Here is a 14,248-nt window from a genome sequence, read left to right as displayed (position 1 = left end):
GGGGGGGGGGGAACAGCTGGTGACGCAAACAGGAAGTCCTCTGTAGCGTAGACCGTCTGATTTCGGAGACCGCACCGTCTAGCCTTCGCGGCCCTCAAAGCATGTGGTCCATGTAGACCGCGAAGGCTGGGTCCTCCGAAGGATGCAGCCCCTGAATTGAGACACAGCTGGTGATTTCTTTCCAAAAGTGTTTCTGGTCTGCAGTGCCAGGCGGAGTGAACATAGCTAACCCTATTTTGTGTGCAGTGTGAACAGATCACATTTTAAATAGTTCTTTTGGCCAGTGTAGTGAATGCTGTGGAGTATCTTATACTGTTTGGGTTGTAGGTTGCCGTTTTAATCATGAACTATATGTTTTTGTAAACTTGGTTCCAGAAGTCGGCCTCAGGAGTGATTTTTCTTGATGGTATGGAGAGTGTTTTGTCAGACTGATATTATTCTATATACTGTGGAGAGGATTTTGGGGGGGAAAGGGATTTCTGAATTTTGAGGTTGAGGGAAGAAGATGTAGGTTGGTGGGTGGGCATAATGTAACATTTAGTTTAAACCAATGATTTTGGTTGCAGATATTTCAGAAATTGTTTGCTCCCAAAGTTCTGGACTAGGTGGAGGAATTAAAATAGCGTATTACGGAAATGTGTTTGAGATGTGTGATGCCTTTATTGGCCCATGTGTGGAAATTAAGTGGTTTCTTGTTACTTAGAAAATCAGTATTGTTTCAGATGGGAATAAAATTAGATGGTACTAAAGTGGCGAGTATGATTTTGTGGAATTTCCACCAGGCTGTCAGAGTTTTCCTATTGTAAATGTTTTGAAACAAGGATGGTGTTTAATAGATAATGATGAATCTGAAATGTGAATTTCTTTACAAACTCTTTGTTCTACATATAACTTTGTGTTTTCTGATTGATTGGGGTGGACCCATTTGAAAATTTATTGAAGTTTATTTGCCAAAGAGTAATGGAAAAAATGTCAGGCTTCGAGTCCTCCTTGTGTTTATAGTTTTTGCAGAGTGGCCAGTTTAATTCTTGAACCAGGTGAGGGTGTGTTGAGTAGGAATCATTGTGAAAATATTTCATGAAGTATTGGCATTTGTACAGCGGCTTATCTGCCCATAAGTGATAGTGGTAGGTTCATCCAGTGGAGCAGGTCGGTAAATCAGTAAATCCCACTGTGATGACCACAGTGGATTTTCCGCTGGTGCTGCACGCATTTGGGGTCCCCCTTTTGAGCTGATAGCACAAATCTCTCTCAAGACAGCACTACTCCTAGTCCTGACACCAGCTCAGAGAGACCTATGTGCACTTTCTGTCTTTTCCATTCGAGGGGATGGAAGTGCACCAATAGGTGAATAAATAAAGAACATAAAAGAAAATAACAATATTGGCATTAAAAATCCAAGTCCCAATGACTCATCAGCTGGTGTGAGGATGACACTCACGTTAGGGGGAAGGCCTCCAATATAGACAGGCCAACTACAGGAGTAGGCCATTGGTCTGCCTGTAGCATTCAAAGCCTTGGACATCAGAGGGTAACCTGTGCGACACATGAAAACACTTAATATAGCTTGTCCACCATCTCTTGTGGCTTATTGTACTTAAGAATTCTAGGTTTTCAATGATTTCATTCCATGCCATTTAGTTGGTTAGTATGATCTTACCCAGCATTTGTTCTACAGGATTTGAGGAACAGCCATCAAACTTCAGATAGTCTACCCCCCAACTAGCAAAGGTCTGGGCATCGATCTCGATTTTATCCAGTGTGGTGCCAGGGAATCCCATACATGTGTGAGTGCCCATGTCTGCATAGATGCCCAGCTTCAATCCACGGTCATGGATATACCTTGCCAGTTTTGCAATGCCCCCTGGGAACCTAGAGGGAAACAAGCACAAACTATTACTTTCCAAGGAGCTGATTCAACCATGACCCCTGATTATTGAGATGTTTCAGTCAAACAGGCCCCATTTGTACTTAAAGGGAAAATTCGCCATCTTTTATGTGGATGTCCAATCAGCGCTGATGGTAATTGTAGATCACTGAAGAAATAAATTCCCCCCCTGCGTGCTGCATTGACGGAGAAAGCTGATCCCTCCTGCTACAGAGCTGTACCGGCGTTGCCTACACGTACCAGGATGCATTGCTCGCGAGCAGTGATTTTGCTACTTTTGACAAATAAACAAAATAAACTCACAAAAACATCAGTCAAGGAAATATTCTTACATGTAAACCGAAAAATAAAACGGTACACCTTTTGAATTGAATTGTCTCTTTAACACTGAACTAAAACCTTTTATAACTCATCATAAACACACTTTATTTAAACTGGACGGAAACAAAATCAAATCACGAAAAACGTCTTGGTTACTGTTCCAACAAGCTGCCACTCTATTTGGTCTAAATAAATCTTTAATTCACTGAGTCGGATGTGAATTCATATACCAGCTGTACACGCTCTCTCTCTCTGCTGTCCAGCTGCCTGCTGAGTAGCTAGAACTCCTTCAGAGGAAGACCACGCAGTTAGAAAAATACAATGTTGATCTTGGTTGTCTGTTCCAGTTTATCTTTGGCATCCTGAGTAAGGTGTCCAGCACACCCCTGTCTGGAGGAAAACTGCCATGCATAGTAACGCACACACAGCCCTCTCTCTCTGGGTTTCATTGTTGTCACAAATGCTTTTCCAACAAGAAAACCCATCTGCTAACATTTGGTCAACATACAGTTAGTTGTGTAAAATGAAAACAGACAGAGCACATGAGGAAATGTGTATCTGCTGCATCTGTGTCCATTTCCTTCAAAATGACTGACAGAGCATCCTTTCCCTGAGGATAGTGTGTCAAACTTGAATTTAGGACCCATGGCAAACATCTGATCTGTTTTATCTGTTCAATTTGATCTATTAAAACTGCATAGGCTGCAGCTGGGGATGGGAGGAGAACAATAGAAAGCAATGAAGGTTGGGGCAGTAGTACCAGCAAGAACTTCAAACTACTTTCACTCCTGATCAGAGAGCAAGTCAGTGTTTGCTCATGGCAGCACAGATTCTGAAGCGTCTCCATCAGCCATGATCCCAGCTGCAGCCTCAAGCGTCCTCGTCACAACAGATTTTGCAACTGCAGACGGTTTTCACACGATATACCAAACTTGGATAGGGGGAGATAAGCTTGAAAATCGGCAAATGTTCCTTTTAAGAAATCCTGACAGCTTCCGTTTTGGTTTTACCGCACTAGAGGAGCATCAGGGTGAGCCCCAGCAGACACAAGTCCAGAAGGTGGCATTATTCTGTAACACAGCAGCTCCCTACCAGGGGTTGAGACCAATAAATCGGAGGTCGCGAGCTGGATAAACTCCAAGCCAGACAATGACATGGACAGCAGCTGATTTGTTTCATACTACATTGGGTGTCTGCATACAGGAAAGTGGACACACAAGTTTGTCAGCACATACCTGTACAATTCCCCTCAGAACCTTGAGAAAAAGGCCATGGGGAGATGCACAAATGTATGCCACACAAACCTTCACAGATATGCAAACATGGGAAGTATAATTTGTCCTTGATAGGATAGGTTAGCAGAAATAAAAACATTTACACTTCGCACAATTACATTTATTTTTTCAGATGACTCATTAATGCGTTAGTTAGGGTTTTGTGTGCCTGTCCGCTCCCCTTCACAAATTGACATTTTTAACCAGTTTTACGACACATTTCACGCTACACTTTTTAGTTTGTTGTTGTGAATTGAATGTGCAAACATAAAAACGTGTATTTTAGTAAACAAAGTGCAAACATTTATTTGTTGAGAACAATGAATGTTTTAAAGCGTTTCATAGTGCAAATAATTTATCAAAAGCACAAACTGCACTAAACCATGTTGCTGTGAAGTAGCTCAAACATGCTCCTCTGTCATTGCGACCATGTGCCGGTCAGCTCTCTGAATGCACACACCACGACAACAGCAGTGAAGCAAAGAGTAGAGTGTTGCTTGCACAGACACTTCTATTCTTTGATGAAATACAAATGGTATCCCTTTTTTTGTATCGACCCCCCCACAACCACGTTCTCTTCCTAAAACTAAGTGTTGTTGTTGCCAAAACCTAACTTCCTTAGAAGACAGAAGTTTATTTTGAAAAGACACGCCGTCAACGTGACGTGCTAAACACAAGAGGGCTACAAAGAGCTCATAGTGCAGTGGCCATTTGTCGAATAAATCAAAATAAAACAAACAATAATCAAAGGCCACTGATGCACCGTGGTCGGTATTTTACGCAGGCAGAAGAGAGTGGATTGTCCATGCAGGATTCCCATTTTCTTATTTATTTAGTAAAGCAAACAAACAAAAACAACAAAGAAAACTGCTGTTGTGCTGGTAAAAACTATAAGCCCACCCCAGTGCATGCTGGTCCTATATGTCTACTCATATATACTGTATATAGCCACAGGTGCCCACAGTAATTACCCAAACAACAAGAAATAATATAACTAAACAAATTACTATTAAAGAGAAAAAACAATCTTAATATATCAAACATCTAGAATAATTAAACAATACTACTTATAAATTAAATAACAAAATACTAATATCTAATAAATAGCTCCAACACATAGTATGAAGCTTATTTTCACTGACCAAGCTGCGTTATATGACACATTGCTGTGAGAATGTGTTGCAATTGAATGAATGTTAATGGAACACAAAGTGAGACAAGTAGACCAACCTGGAGGGGTCAGGTTGTAATCTCCCATGTTCATCTCTCAGCAAGGACATCCAACAGTCATCTATGATCACATATTCATAGCCCAGCTCCTTCCAGCCATCTTCTGCCAGTCGGTCAGCTGTGTCTCTGAACAGGGCCTCGCTGTGGACGCGGTGGACAGAGGGAAGGAACACAGCTCGTCAGCCATGCATGAAACACATTGATATACTTTTTAAGTCCAGTTTTCTGCATCCTTCAACAAGATTTCAATTAAATATGGTGGAAAGTTAAGTCACTGGCCAAGGCCGCATTGATTTCTAAATATTTTCTATGAATAAAATAACATATTTAGGGGATTGCGTATTGGCTGTGAGCCTATTATCACACTAAACCCAAAACGTCTGTATAAATACTAAACTTCACCTCAGTAGTATGGAAGTAACTACCGGTGCCTCACACTTTCACTTTAAACGACATCAACAGCAAAATGATTGACTACGTTCATTTTGAAAGCTCTAAACCTATCTTACAAACCTTTCATTGCACTGTAGCCTGGCATGGACCTCATGTTCACACTCCTCAAGCTCTTAAGCATGAGGTTTGACTGAAAGCATGATTCATTGTTTCAGCTCCTTTCTACAGCAAGCATCCACAGCTCCCATCAAAACTACCTCATGGTGTGGTTTCCTACTCTGACACAGCCTCCTCTTTCTCTCTCCTCCAGCATCTGAGCGTATTGTCTTTGTTGATTGGTTTCAATCAGTCCCTTATCTTCTCAGTGATTAAACCTTCAATAGCTTTGCTCACAATATTCAGGGTAATTGAAATCACAGAAATTCCCAAACTGATTATACCTGATGCAGTTCTCCGGGTCATCTTTACAGTCAGTATCACAGCGAAAGCGTTCCCAGGCCATCCATCCCATCGGGGGAGTCTTCAGTAATCCGTTGTCTAGGGCAACAGTGAGTGAGATCAGGCCAAAGAGCTGAGTCACTAAGGGCCCCATTTCTAAAACGGAAGAAATGTGCAAATTAAAAATGTACTAAATATTTAGTCACATACACAAGCAGACATACAATGTGTTACTTTTGCCAAGGTGGTAAAGATCTACTCTCTTACAGTTTTTTGATAAATGGCAGTTTATTTTTACACTTCTGATTCCAACAATAGTGTGCATTGCCCAGAATTTTCAAAACTTACGTTACATGACACAGTAACTGCTTTTTTTGCAGACACTGACTGACATTGCAGCTACTTTTCCCCCCTCAACTGTTAGTTCCACTTGTCTCAGTGTTACATACAAACTGTGGCAGACCCTGCTCTACCACTGTGGCTCACTCAGAGGATCGGCAGTTCGATCCCCGGCTCCGCTATGTTGATGTGTCCTTGGGCAAGACACGTAAACCCAAGTTGCTCCTGTAGCTGTAACTAACTAACATTCACACACCGTAGGGGTGTGTGAATGTTAGTTAGTCCTGATGAGCAGGTGGCACCTTGCATGGTGTTATGCTGTCATCAGTGTATGAATGGGTGTGAATGAGTGAATGATGACATGTAGTGTTAAAGAGCTTTGAGTGGTCGGAAGACTAGAAAAGAGAAATACAAGTACAGTCTATTTACCATTTTCAATACAACTGATCATTCAGTCACTCCGCTTATACTAATTTCAACTGCTTTCAGATCTTACACTTGAAATGACACCAGGACTTTAAATTCTCAACTTCAACTGCTTTAGCTTAAATGCTTCAACTTCCTCAGTGAATTCATTAAAGACAATAAACTTGATATTGTTTGTCTCAACTTGTTCGTCTCAACTTAGCGTTAGCTCCCATAATTTCCAAAGGCTTCTCAAACGAAGATGTACATGTCCAGTACAGAAATGACGGGAGCCATTTGTGGACTGTCCATCACGAATACAAGATTCAATGCAAGAGTATGAATCTAAGATGCAGAAAAGAGAGAAGCGATATCTCAATCAAACCTCAACGATACTACCGGTAACATCAGCGTGTGTAGCTATTTATTGCGACGTCTTCGGTCAGTAGAGGCCACACTGTCAAAATTTCTTGTGAAATTTTCTAGTTATTATTATTACAAGTCCCTTATGACTTAAGACATTTTAATGTTCGCACCTGCACTTCTAGCTCAAGCAAGTACATTTTCTCTGTAAGTCTTTTTAGAATATGAAACCTTTTCAGTTTGCTCATTAGTGAGTCAGGCTAACATAAGTTACACACGTTAGTTTGAGGTCAACACAGCTGTTTCCATTGACGAGAGCTGCTAGTTTGTCTTGGTTTTTCAGTTGTCTCCTTTTTTTTTTGTCAGATTTATTAGGTGTTCTGCATAATTACCACAGCACTGTTAGCAGCCACTTTCAAATAAGTTCACTCTGTTTACAAGGAGACTCCACACACAGGGCATCATTAGACCTTTGTGAGATCACGTTGCCTGGACACTGCATGTATGGGTTTAACTCTCAAACACGCATGCTGAGAAGCAGGTCATATGCTGATCATGTTCATTTCAAAACAATTTAATGAGTTAAGTCAACTCTTAGCAGAACATTTATTCAACTTATGTCATAGCAGCTCAGGTTCATATGTTACTGAAGTGATGTGAAGATAAAAACTAAAATTCACTTAAATTTAAAGGTGCATAATTTGATATTCAGAGCAATACAATTGCCTCTCAACAGCTTTCAACACAGCAATGGCTGAGGTGGTGAATCGCAGCTAAAGGTGTTAATGCGCTAACAGTGCTGACAAAGGCTGGGTTCTACGCTTCCACAAGGACGCTGTCATTTGGGTCAGAGTTATCCGTGGTAGCCGCAGAGCGGTGGTACGAACATGCACTAAATGGCACACAGCCGGCCAGCTATGTCAGCACATCAAGGAGAAGCTGTGACAACAACACAGAGGGAGAGAGACTTCATTCTCTGCTCAGGTAGACTACTCCTCTATATCGTTACAGAGATCATAGTTGTTGGATGAGATATTAATGCTCTGAATGTCGTATAAATAGCCTTTAAGTTGATTTATCTTGAAATTAGGAAAACTCCTGAATGTGCCATACGTTTAAAATGAGATCAAATGAGTTTTTAAACTTCAATTAGGATTAATATGAGATTTGAAAGTGTTCTTAACATTTAGATCACCACGGGAAACACAGCTCTGTAGATAGAGCAGAAAGATGAAATGACTTTATAAGCAGCTCTTCAATAAGATGACACCATCCACCATATGTCTCGTTTCCTTATTACTACATGAAGAGTATATGATATCTTGGCAAGAGAAGAAATGTTACCACAGCAGCTCTGTGATACAGAGAACACTCAAGCAGCTGAGATCTGAGATCCTGTTTAGCTAAATACACACCATTAATAAGGTCTATTCAAGATCTTTACATTACTGAAAAGCCATTATTACAATTATGAAAATGACAGTCTCCTACCTGTTTACCTGAAACTTCAGCTTGCACACGGCTAGTCTGAACAGTCGGTGTCCGTTCTGTTAGTGCAGGCACATGACTGCCCTTCCTTCTTCCTGGACTTTCCCCTGAGCTGCAACGTCTATCTCTTCCTGTTAAGGTAAGCTGAGGTCATGTGACTGGCTGCTCTGTGTCATGTGATAAAACAGGAAACAGCTTGAAGAGGCAGAAAAGTGGTCTTTTGGTGACATGTGGTGTTGCATATTGGTTTTGTACATTTGTATTTAGTATTGTTTTTCATTGGACATTATTTTCACTCATATTTTTGCAGAGTATGATAATGGTGCTGCATTAATATCAGTGGTTTAGTGACTAATCATATAAGAAAATAACACATAGTGACCATATTGACCATGCTTTTAATTAACGTAAATGTATACATTTTGAGAAAACTGAGAAATAGTTGCATTGGGAACATGTGAAGAGAAATTGTTGAGTGGCTAATGATGAAGTTATTCATGTTCTCTCTAATCGAACGGCACCAGGGACACAGTATGAATTCCTTTGTACTTTTCTTTTCTTCACCTGTACCTGGAGGTTCACACACTGCTTAAGATGATAATGATATATTTGATCAATAGAGCAGTTTTCATAGTACTCAAAGACACTTACCACAAGTTCATATGATCATATAAAACACCACACTAATAATCTACATGAACAGGTTTGGGAGAGAGGGAGGAGGCACATATGGAGAAGGCTCTGTGGCCCCAGGTCCTGAGTGATGGAGACAAGAGGCTGGCATCAGTGGAGGCGGAGGTTATAGGAAGTGTGATGGTGGAGCAGGTCGGTGCGCTGGGGGGGTGGGGGCTGGTAATAGAGGTGGCCTGGTTATGGTGGGCTTTGTGAGTGAGGAGGACTTTGAACTGGATCCGTTGTGGGACGGGGCCAGTGGAGGTGGATGATGTGTCGTAAAGGTATCCATCCCTCTTAGGCCGATGTCAAGTCATAAACTGCCATTCATTTCAAAGAATTCCCATCCATGTTCCCTGAAGGTGCCTGAGAGAGACTGTGAACTCACATGGCTGTTTTATATGTAAAATACTGAAGCTAATGTGAGAAGTAATTTCGCTGTCAATCAAATTGAGCCTAATTCATTGTATAAGGAGAAGTGGCAGCCTTTACCAATGGAATAACGAATGGTTCTCTCAGGCATGCTTAAGGAAAAGGTTTAGTGGAACTGGACAACAGAAACTCATATCATGCATAGCATTCTCTTTATTCACGTATTATGACATTTGAGATGGAGCCTTCAAATGAAATCTGGAATGTGAAAATTTGAGGCAAATCTTTGCCTGGAAAGATAAACATTTTCAATTAAATCAATCAATCAATACACAGAGATATTATAATGCAATCGGCCCCTGGATACAGACATGTCAAAATACAGATCATCAAGCCATCAAAAGAAACTGTTATATATATTTTCTCAACTGTAGTAGGAAGCCGGAAGACCCGGAGAAGACCCATACTGACACAGGATGAACATATGTTGCTACACACCCAGAACCCTCTTGGTGTGAGGCAACAGTCCCCCCTCCCCAAGCCTCAATATAAAGACATTTATTCATTTACAACCCTTTTCTAAACTTTATTCAATTTCATCCTAGCATCCTTCATCCAGTCTTATTCCTTCTTTCAAGCTTTTTCTAAAGCATTTTCAACTGCTCCACTACACTTAGACTACGACATCTGGCTGGGTGTTGGTGACTAGACCTTCATTCAGGCCCACACAGGTGTATTTAGTTAAATCCCTAAGGGTGATTGGTGGATGGTATTTGTTTTACCTTTGCATTTACATGCTTGGATCTTATGTCACTAAGCTACCCTGATCTCCAGACCTGTGTCATATGACAGTATGTAGTGCTCTCAGTATGGCCTAAAAGAATAGATTTGGATTTTAGAATGGAACTGTTCATGAAGTGAAGGATTTTACAAGAATTAGCAAAAATGATTGGTACATAGAATAGAATATAGCTAAATATGAACCAGGTCAAAAATGTCTGGAGGTAAGCTTTAATGACCAGTCTGGTGTTATTCTTTATTTAAGTGCATCTGTCTCTCAATACTTTGTGACTTTGAAGGCTCTCAGTCCCAACTTCATTGGTTGCTACTAATGTAAATCTGTAAAAGTTTCAATATGGAAATAATCATCAGCTGCAGGAGGAAACAGTTTATTGGTCACTATTTTCATTTTCATCCATGGTGCTCTGGTATTTGTACAGCAGGTATGTGGGATTGAGTCAAAAGGAACTAGTGAAGGAACATGTCACTCAGTACAACAGTGCTGCTCACTGATGCGTTTTACTAGTTTTTAGACAACAATGGAGCTCTATGTCACAGAGGAAGAAGCTATAAGAAGAGGCTTTGATACACACATTAGTAGGACACTACATAGGATTTGTGATTGTAAGACAAATATTGAATACAACCACACTTATCCTTCAAAGTAGAGTCAGCAGGCAACTAGTGCAAATGACACACTGGCACCTCATAGTGCATTGACAACAGTTTTCACAGTAGGCCTATAGGATCATGAGTTGTGTTAAAATGGATTGGTCATAGCAAAGACATAGGCCACAGGCACTTGCAGGCCGATGTTGACAATATGCCATTTTCCCATTGCTAATGCTCCAATAACCAACCCTGCTACTGTTCCCAAAGTTCCTGGCCATGAGGACCACCTTCCAGCCACAGCTGCCGCTGCACCCACAGACACCCCTGCTGCCCCCACCACCCCCAGCAACGCCCCCGCTTTGCCCCCGTCTCCTAGCACAGGGGCTAAAAACTCCACCCCAGTCAGTAAACCCCCTGCCACTAAAGCTGCCCCAACTATGACTTTCACCTCTCCAGCTGCTCGCCTCACCAGCGGACCCCCCACTGCAGCCCCCAAACCCAACTCGCATAATTTTGCCGCAAAAAAAGCTGCGTTCAAAGCTTCCAGAGAGGATTGGTGGTTAATTTGAGCACGGACGTTTTCTCTGGACTGATTCTGCCCTGCTGCTCGCATCTTCATGGCAGTTGTTAGGACCATCTGACCGGCATGTAGGGTGAGCATGGCGATGACAAAGGTTGCAAGCATCCCCATGCATCCTATCAACATCCAGAACTTAAAGTCAGAAGATTTCAGGAGCAAATAGGCTATCAAAGCAACCAAAGCCAGAAGAACTATAAACACAGACTGGTGGCCTCCATAACCAAACACCCCAAACCCTGATGTTACTATGGCAACCACTGTCATTGGAATCCCTGAGAAAGCCAAGAAGTCCACATATTTGACCACCACTGTGTTGATCCAGTCTTGCATGGTTCTTTGCTCCATCTCTGCCTCTTCATTCTCCATTTTCCTCCTCTCTATCTCCCCTCTCTGCCTTCGCTCAGTGACCCATGTGGTCATGTGCTCCATCCCGCTGGCGCTGCCTCCCTTCTCCAGTGTCAGGATCCTCTGCTCTGTCTGCAGAGCCACCTTCTGCCTGTGCTGCAACTCTGTAATCTCTGTGTGTTTCTTCTTGCTGTCCCAGTCTTTAGATCCCAGAGTGCAACAGGCCTCTCCCTGCTTCCAGAGGAGCTTAAATACTAAGTGCAGAAGCGGTTTGAGCACGGCGAATATGCTCAGCGCCCACAGAAGACCCACCATGCCATAATTCTTCACAATCCATTCGATAGAGACCCCGAGCGTGGCTCCACTGACAGTGGTCCCGAAGGCCCCAGCGAGTCCTGCTGATGCCCACAGGCCTGTGTGAGAGGTACCACAGCTCTGCGTGCCCACAAACACTGAGGCTACAGCTGCTGCCAGAATCACACCAGCTACTACTGAAGTCATGGCCGTGGTCAGTGCTGTGGCTCCAATAAGGGTCCCCAGCCCCAGAGCACCCACTGTCCTGACTTCATCCTCCACTGGTTTCAGTGGACCGGCTGCAGTCATCACCGACAGGGTCTTGTCCACTGGGTCCTCTGTAGCTCCCAGTATGCAGCCTCCCACTGCTCCCAGTGCAAAGCCCACAGCTGCCTCCATTAAAGGGCTCCTAGCTCCTGAAACATGACAAGAACAAAACCATTCAGCACTGAGGAAGTTATTTCGTGTGATGTTGTAATAGTTACATAGAGCTTTGGTTACTTGGTTTCTTTTTTCTACGGTATTTTGATAACTTGTAGCAGGGTGTATTTTTTAATAGTCGCTTATCTACTTAATGTTTTTTTTAGTGCTGGGCAACGATTAAAATATGTAATCGCGATTAATCGCATGGATTTTTTGCGATTAATCGCGATTAATCGCATTGTTATGGCAAAGTTCAATAATGAATTCAAAAGTAGTGTATTGCGCACTTTTATTTTAAAAGTACTGCTATATGAACAGAAGGGCAATAACATTTGGTTCACGAGATGCAGGTAGCATGTTTTATACGTAATGTGAATATAATTCATACTTTGTTGGCATCTTATTCTGAAAACCGGATGTTCGTCTGAAGAAACCGGATGTTGTCTCACATTAATCTTTCCGCTAACTTTCAAAGTCCTTCGCTCGCTCCCGATCTGTGCCATTTAAATGCGTTTACCATGAATTTCAGCATATAGGTGCACTAAAATTACTGACTATAGGATGTTTGCTGGCTTTTATCCCACTGTTCTTGTCATCATCTTGTTATGTATATGTATTGTCTCTTGTCTTTCAATTTCAAAAAAAATAAAATATTATTATAATGTAAAAAAAAGCGTTAACGCGTGATAAAATAATTGTCGGCGTTAATTAATGAATGCGTTAACGCGAAATTAACGGGTTAACTTGCCCAGCACTAGTTTTTTTACTATTTTCTTTAGCATAATCAGGTGAAGTACGTATATTTCCTTTTGAACAGTTGCTGTTCAAAACTACATGATAATACATGAAATGTTAAACCTTTCAATGACTGGACAAAGATTTCATTTGAATAACAGAATTCCTCTTTCTTCATTCAAATGTACTCGTTAACCACTTAAATGACTTTCTAATGACATGTGTGAGTGAGTAAAGTCACGATGTGTAATGCATGACACGCCTGCAGAGACTCCCAACAGACTGGTTAGTCAGGTTCAGCCGGCAGAGACAACATGCTGCCCTGATTCCTATCTGTTGTGAATCCAACTCAGGACAGGGAGCGCTGTACTGGGTGAAGGAACTTGGTGCCTTTCAAGGGTTGGGAAAGTAGTCAAGTAACGCATCAAAAACAATGAGTGTCCAGCTTACTCTTAAAGGAAGGTCTTGGCATTAGTTGGCAGTGTGAAAAACATTCGTGGCACTCTGAATGCGAGTTACAATCTTTTATTACTTCTGAATGAGCAACAGGTTTCTACTCAACAAGTCTTCATCAGGGTATAAAGTGTGATGAGGGCAGTGTCATCAATAGGTCATGTGACCTGTGTCACATGGCATGAGAGTATGCCCCACGTAGCCCCTTAAAAGACATAGCAGTGAAAATATAATAATGAAAGTCATTGAAAATAAATGCACTCGAAGCATAATCCCAAGAGAAGGGTGCACTACTAATTGTATTTTGTTAAGCACAGTTTACAGAGGCATGAAATGCTTAGTCATTAACACAAATATGAATGAAATGTAGATTTAGTCAGTGGACATGTCTTTACCCAGTTTAGTCCGTGCCATGAGGTGGGCAGTGGACTGACGAATCCTCTTCCCCTGGAGGTTTGTCGGGCTCTCTCCAGACCTGTTCCTAAGTGAGTCGACAGAACCCTGTGAGGCACAAACTATGGCTGAAAGTGCTTCTTTCTCCCTGTTTATATGACAGCAGCCCATACAGGACACACCCACTATTGGTTTGTCCTTTCTGTATCCTTCCTCCAGGTGATCCTGTACGGAGGACTAAAGCTACCATCACAACACATGTATCAATGAAATAGTAGAAAAGAAAAAGATTAAAGCCTTAATTATCAAATACATGAGCAGGTTCATTTGAATATGAATAAATATGCACAGAAATATATAAAAATAGAAAAAAAAAAGAAAGAAATTACTTATTTTTGTGTGAATTTTTAAGAACTATAATCTATTTCCGTATTTCTTAACCCATATGTT

At 41.6% G+C, this 14,248-nt stretch overlaps 2 protein-coding genes across 4 annotated transcripts in view; both read right to left on the bottom strand.

The window, feature by feature from the left end:
* The window catches only part of LOC116397925 (alpha-N-acetylgalactosaminidase-like), a 33,336-nt gene extending 25,061 nt beyond the window's left edge, over window positions 1-8,275 (bottom strand). The window contains exons 1-5 of one of the 3 annotated variants that reach the window (XM_031873837.1): window positions 8,143-8,275; window positions 5,547-5,700; window positions 4,714-4,854; window positions 1,661-1,872; window positions 1,442-1,536 (exon numbers count right to left, since the gene is read on the bottom strand). In XM_031873837.1, coding sequence (XP_031729697.1) covers window positions 1,442-1,536; window positions 1,661-1,872; window positions 4,714-4,854; window positions 5,547-5,698 — 600 coding nt within the window. In that variant the 5' untranslated portion in view covers window positions 5,699-5,700; window positions 8,143-8,275. The remainder of the gene's footprint in view (window positions 1-1,441; window positions 1,537-1,660; window positions 1,873-4,713; window positions 4,855-5,546; window positions 5,701-8,142) is intronic. The other 2 variants (XM_031873834.1, XM_031873836.1) reach the window with 2 other exon arrangements.
* A 2,448-nt stretch (window positions 8,276-10,723) lies between these two features.
* On the bottom strand, window positions 10,724-13,969 carry LOC116397913 (uncharacterized). Its single transcript, XM_031873827.1, has 2 exons — window positions 13,801-13,969; window positions 10,724-12,210 (listed from the first exon to the last, which is right to left on the bottom strand). Exons 1-2 carry the CDS (start codon window positions 13,967-13,969, stop codon window positions 10,724-10,726), a joined length of 1,656 nt encoding a protein of 551 aa, XP_031729687.1.
* Between the last annotated feature and the right edge of the window lie 279 nt (window positions 13,970-14,248).

Source organism: Anarrhichthys ocellatus, unplaced genomic scaffold (genome assembly GCF_004355925.1).
Source record: "Anarrhichthys ocellatus isolate YVR2014 unplaced genomic scaffold, GSC_Weel_1.0 scaffold75, whole genome shotgun sequence".
NCBI lineage: Eukaryota > Metazoa > Chordata > Actinopteri > Perciformes > Anarhichadidae > Anarrhichthys > Anarrhichthys ocellatus.
Note: the sequence above shows the minus strand (reverse complement) of the source record. Positions and strands in the feature narration are given on the sequence as shown.

Excerpts from the sequence above, each read along its gene's own strand:
- LOC116397913 (XM_031873827.1), bottom strand. The coding sequence starts at position 13,969 with ATGGGCTGCTGTCATATAAACAGGGAGAAAGAAGCACTTTCAGCCATA. Across the intron at positions 12,211-13,800 it reads CATGGCACGGACTAAACTGG|GAGCTAGGAGCCCTTTAATG; the intron begins GTAAAGACATGT and ends GTCATGTTTCAG.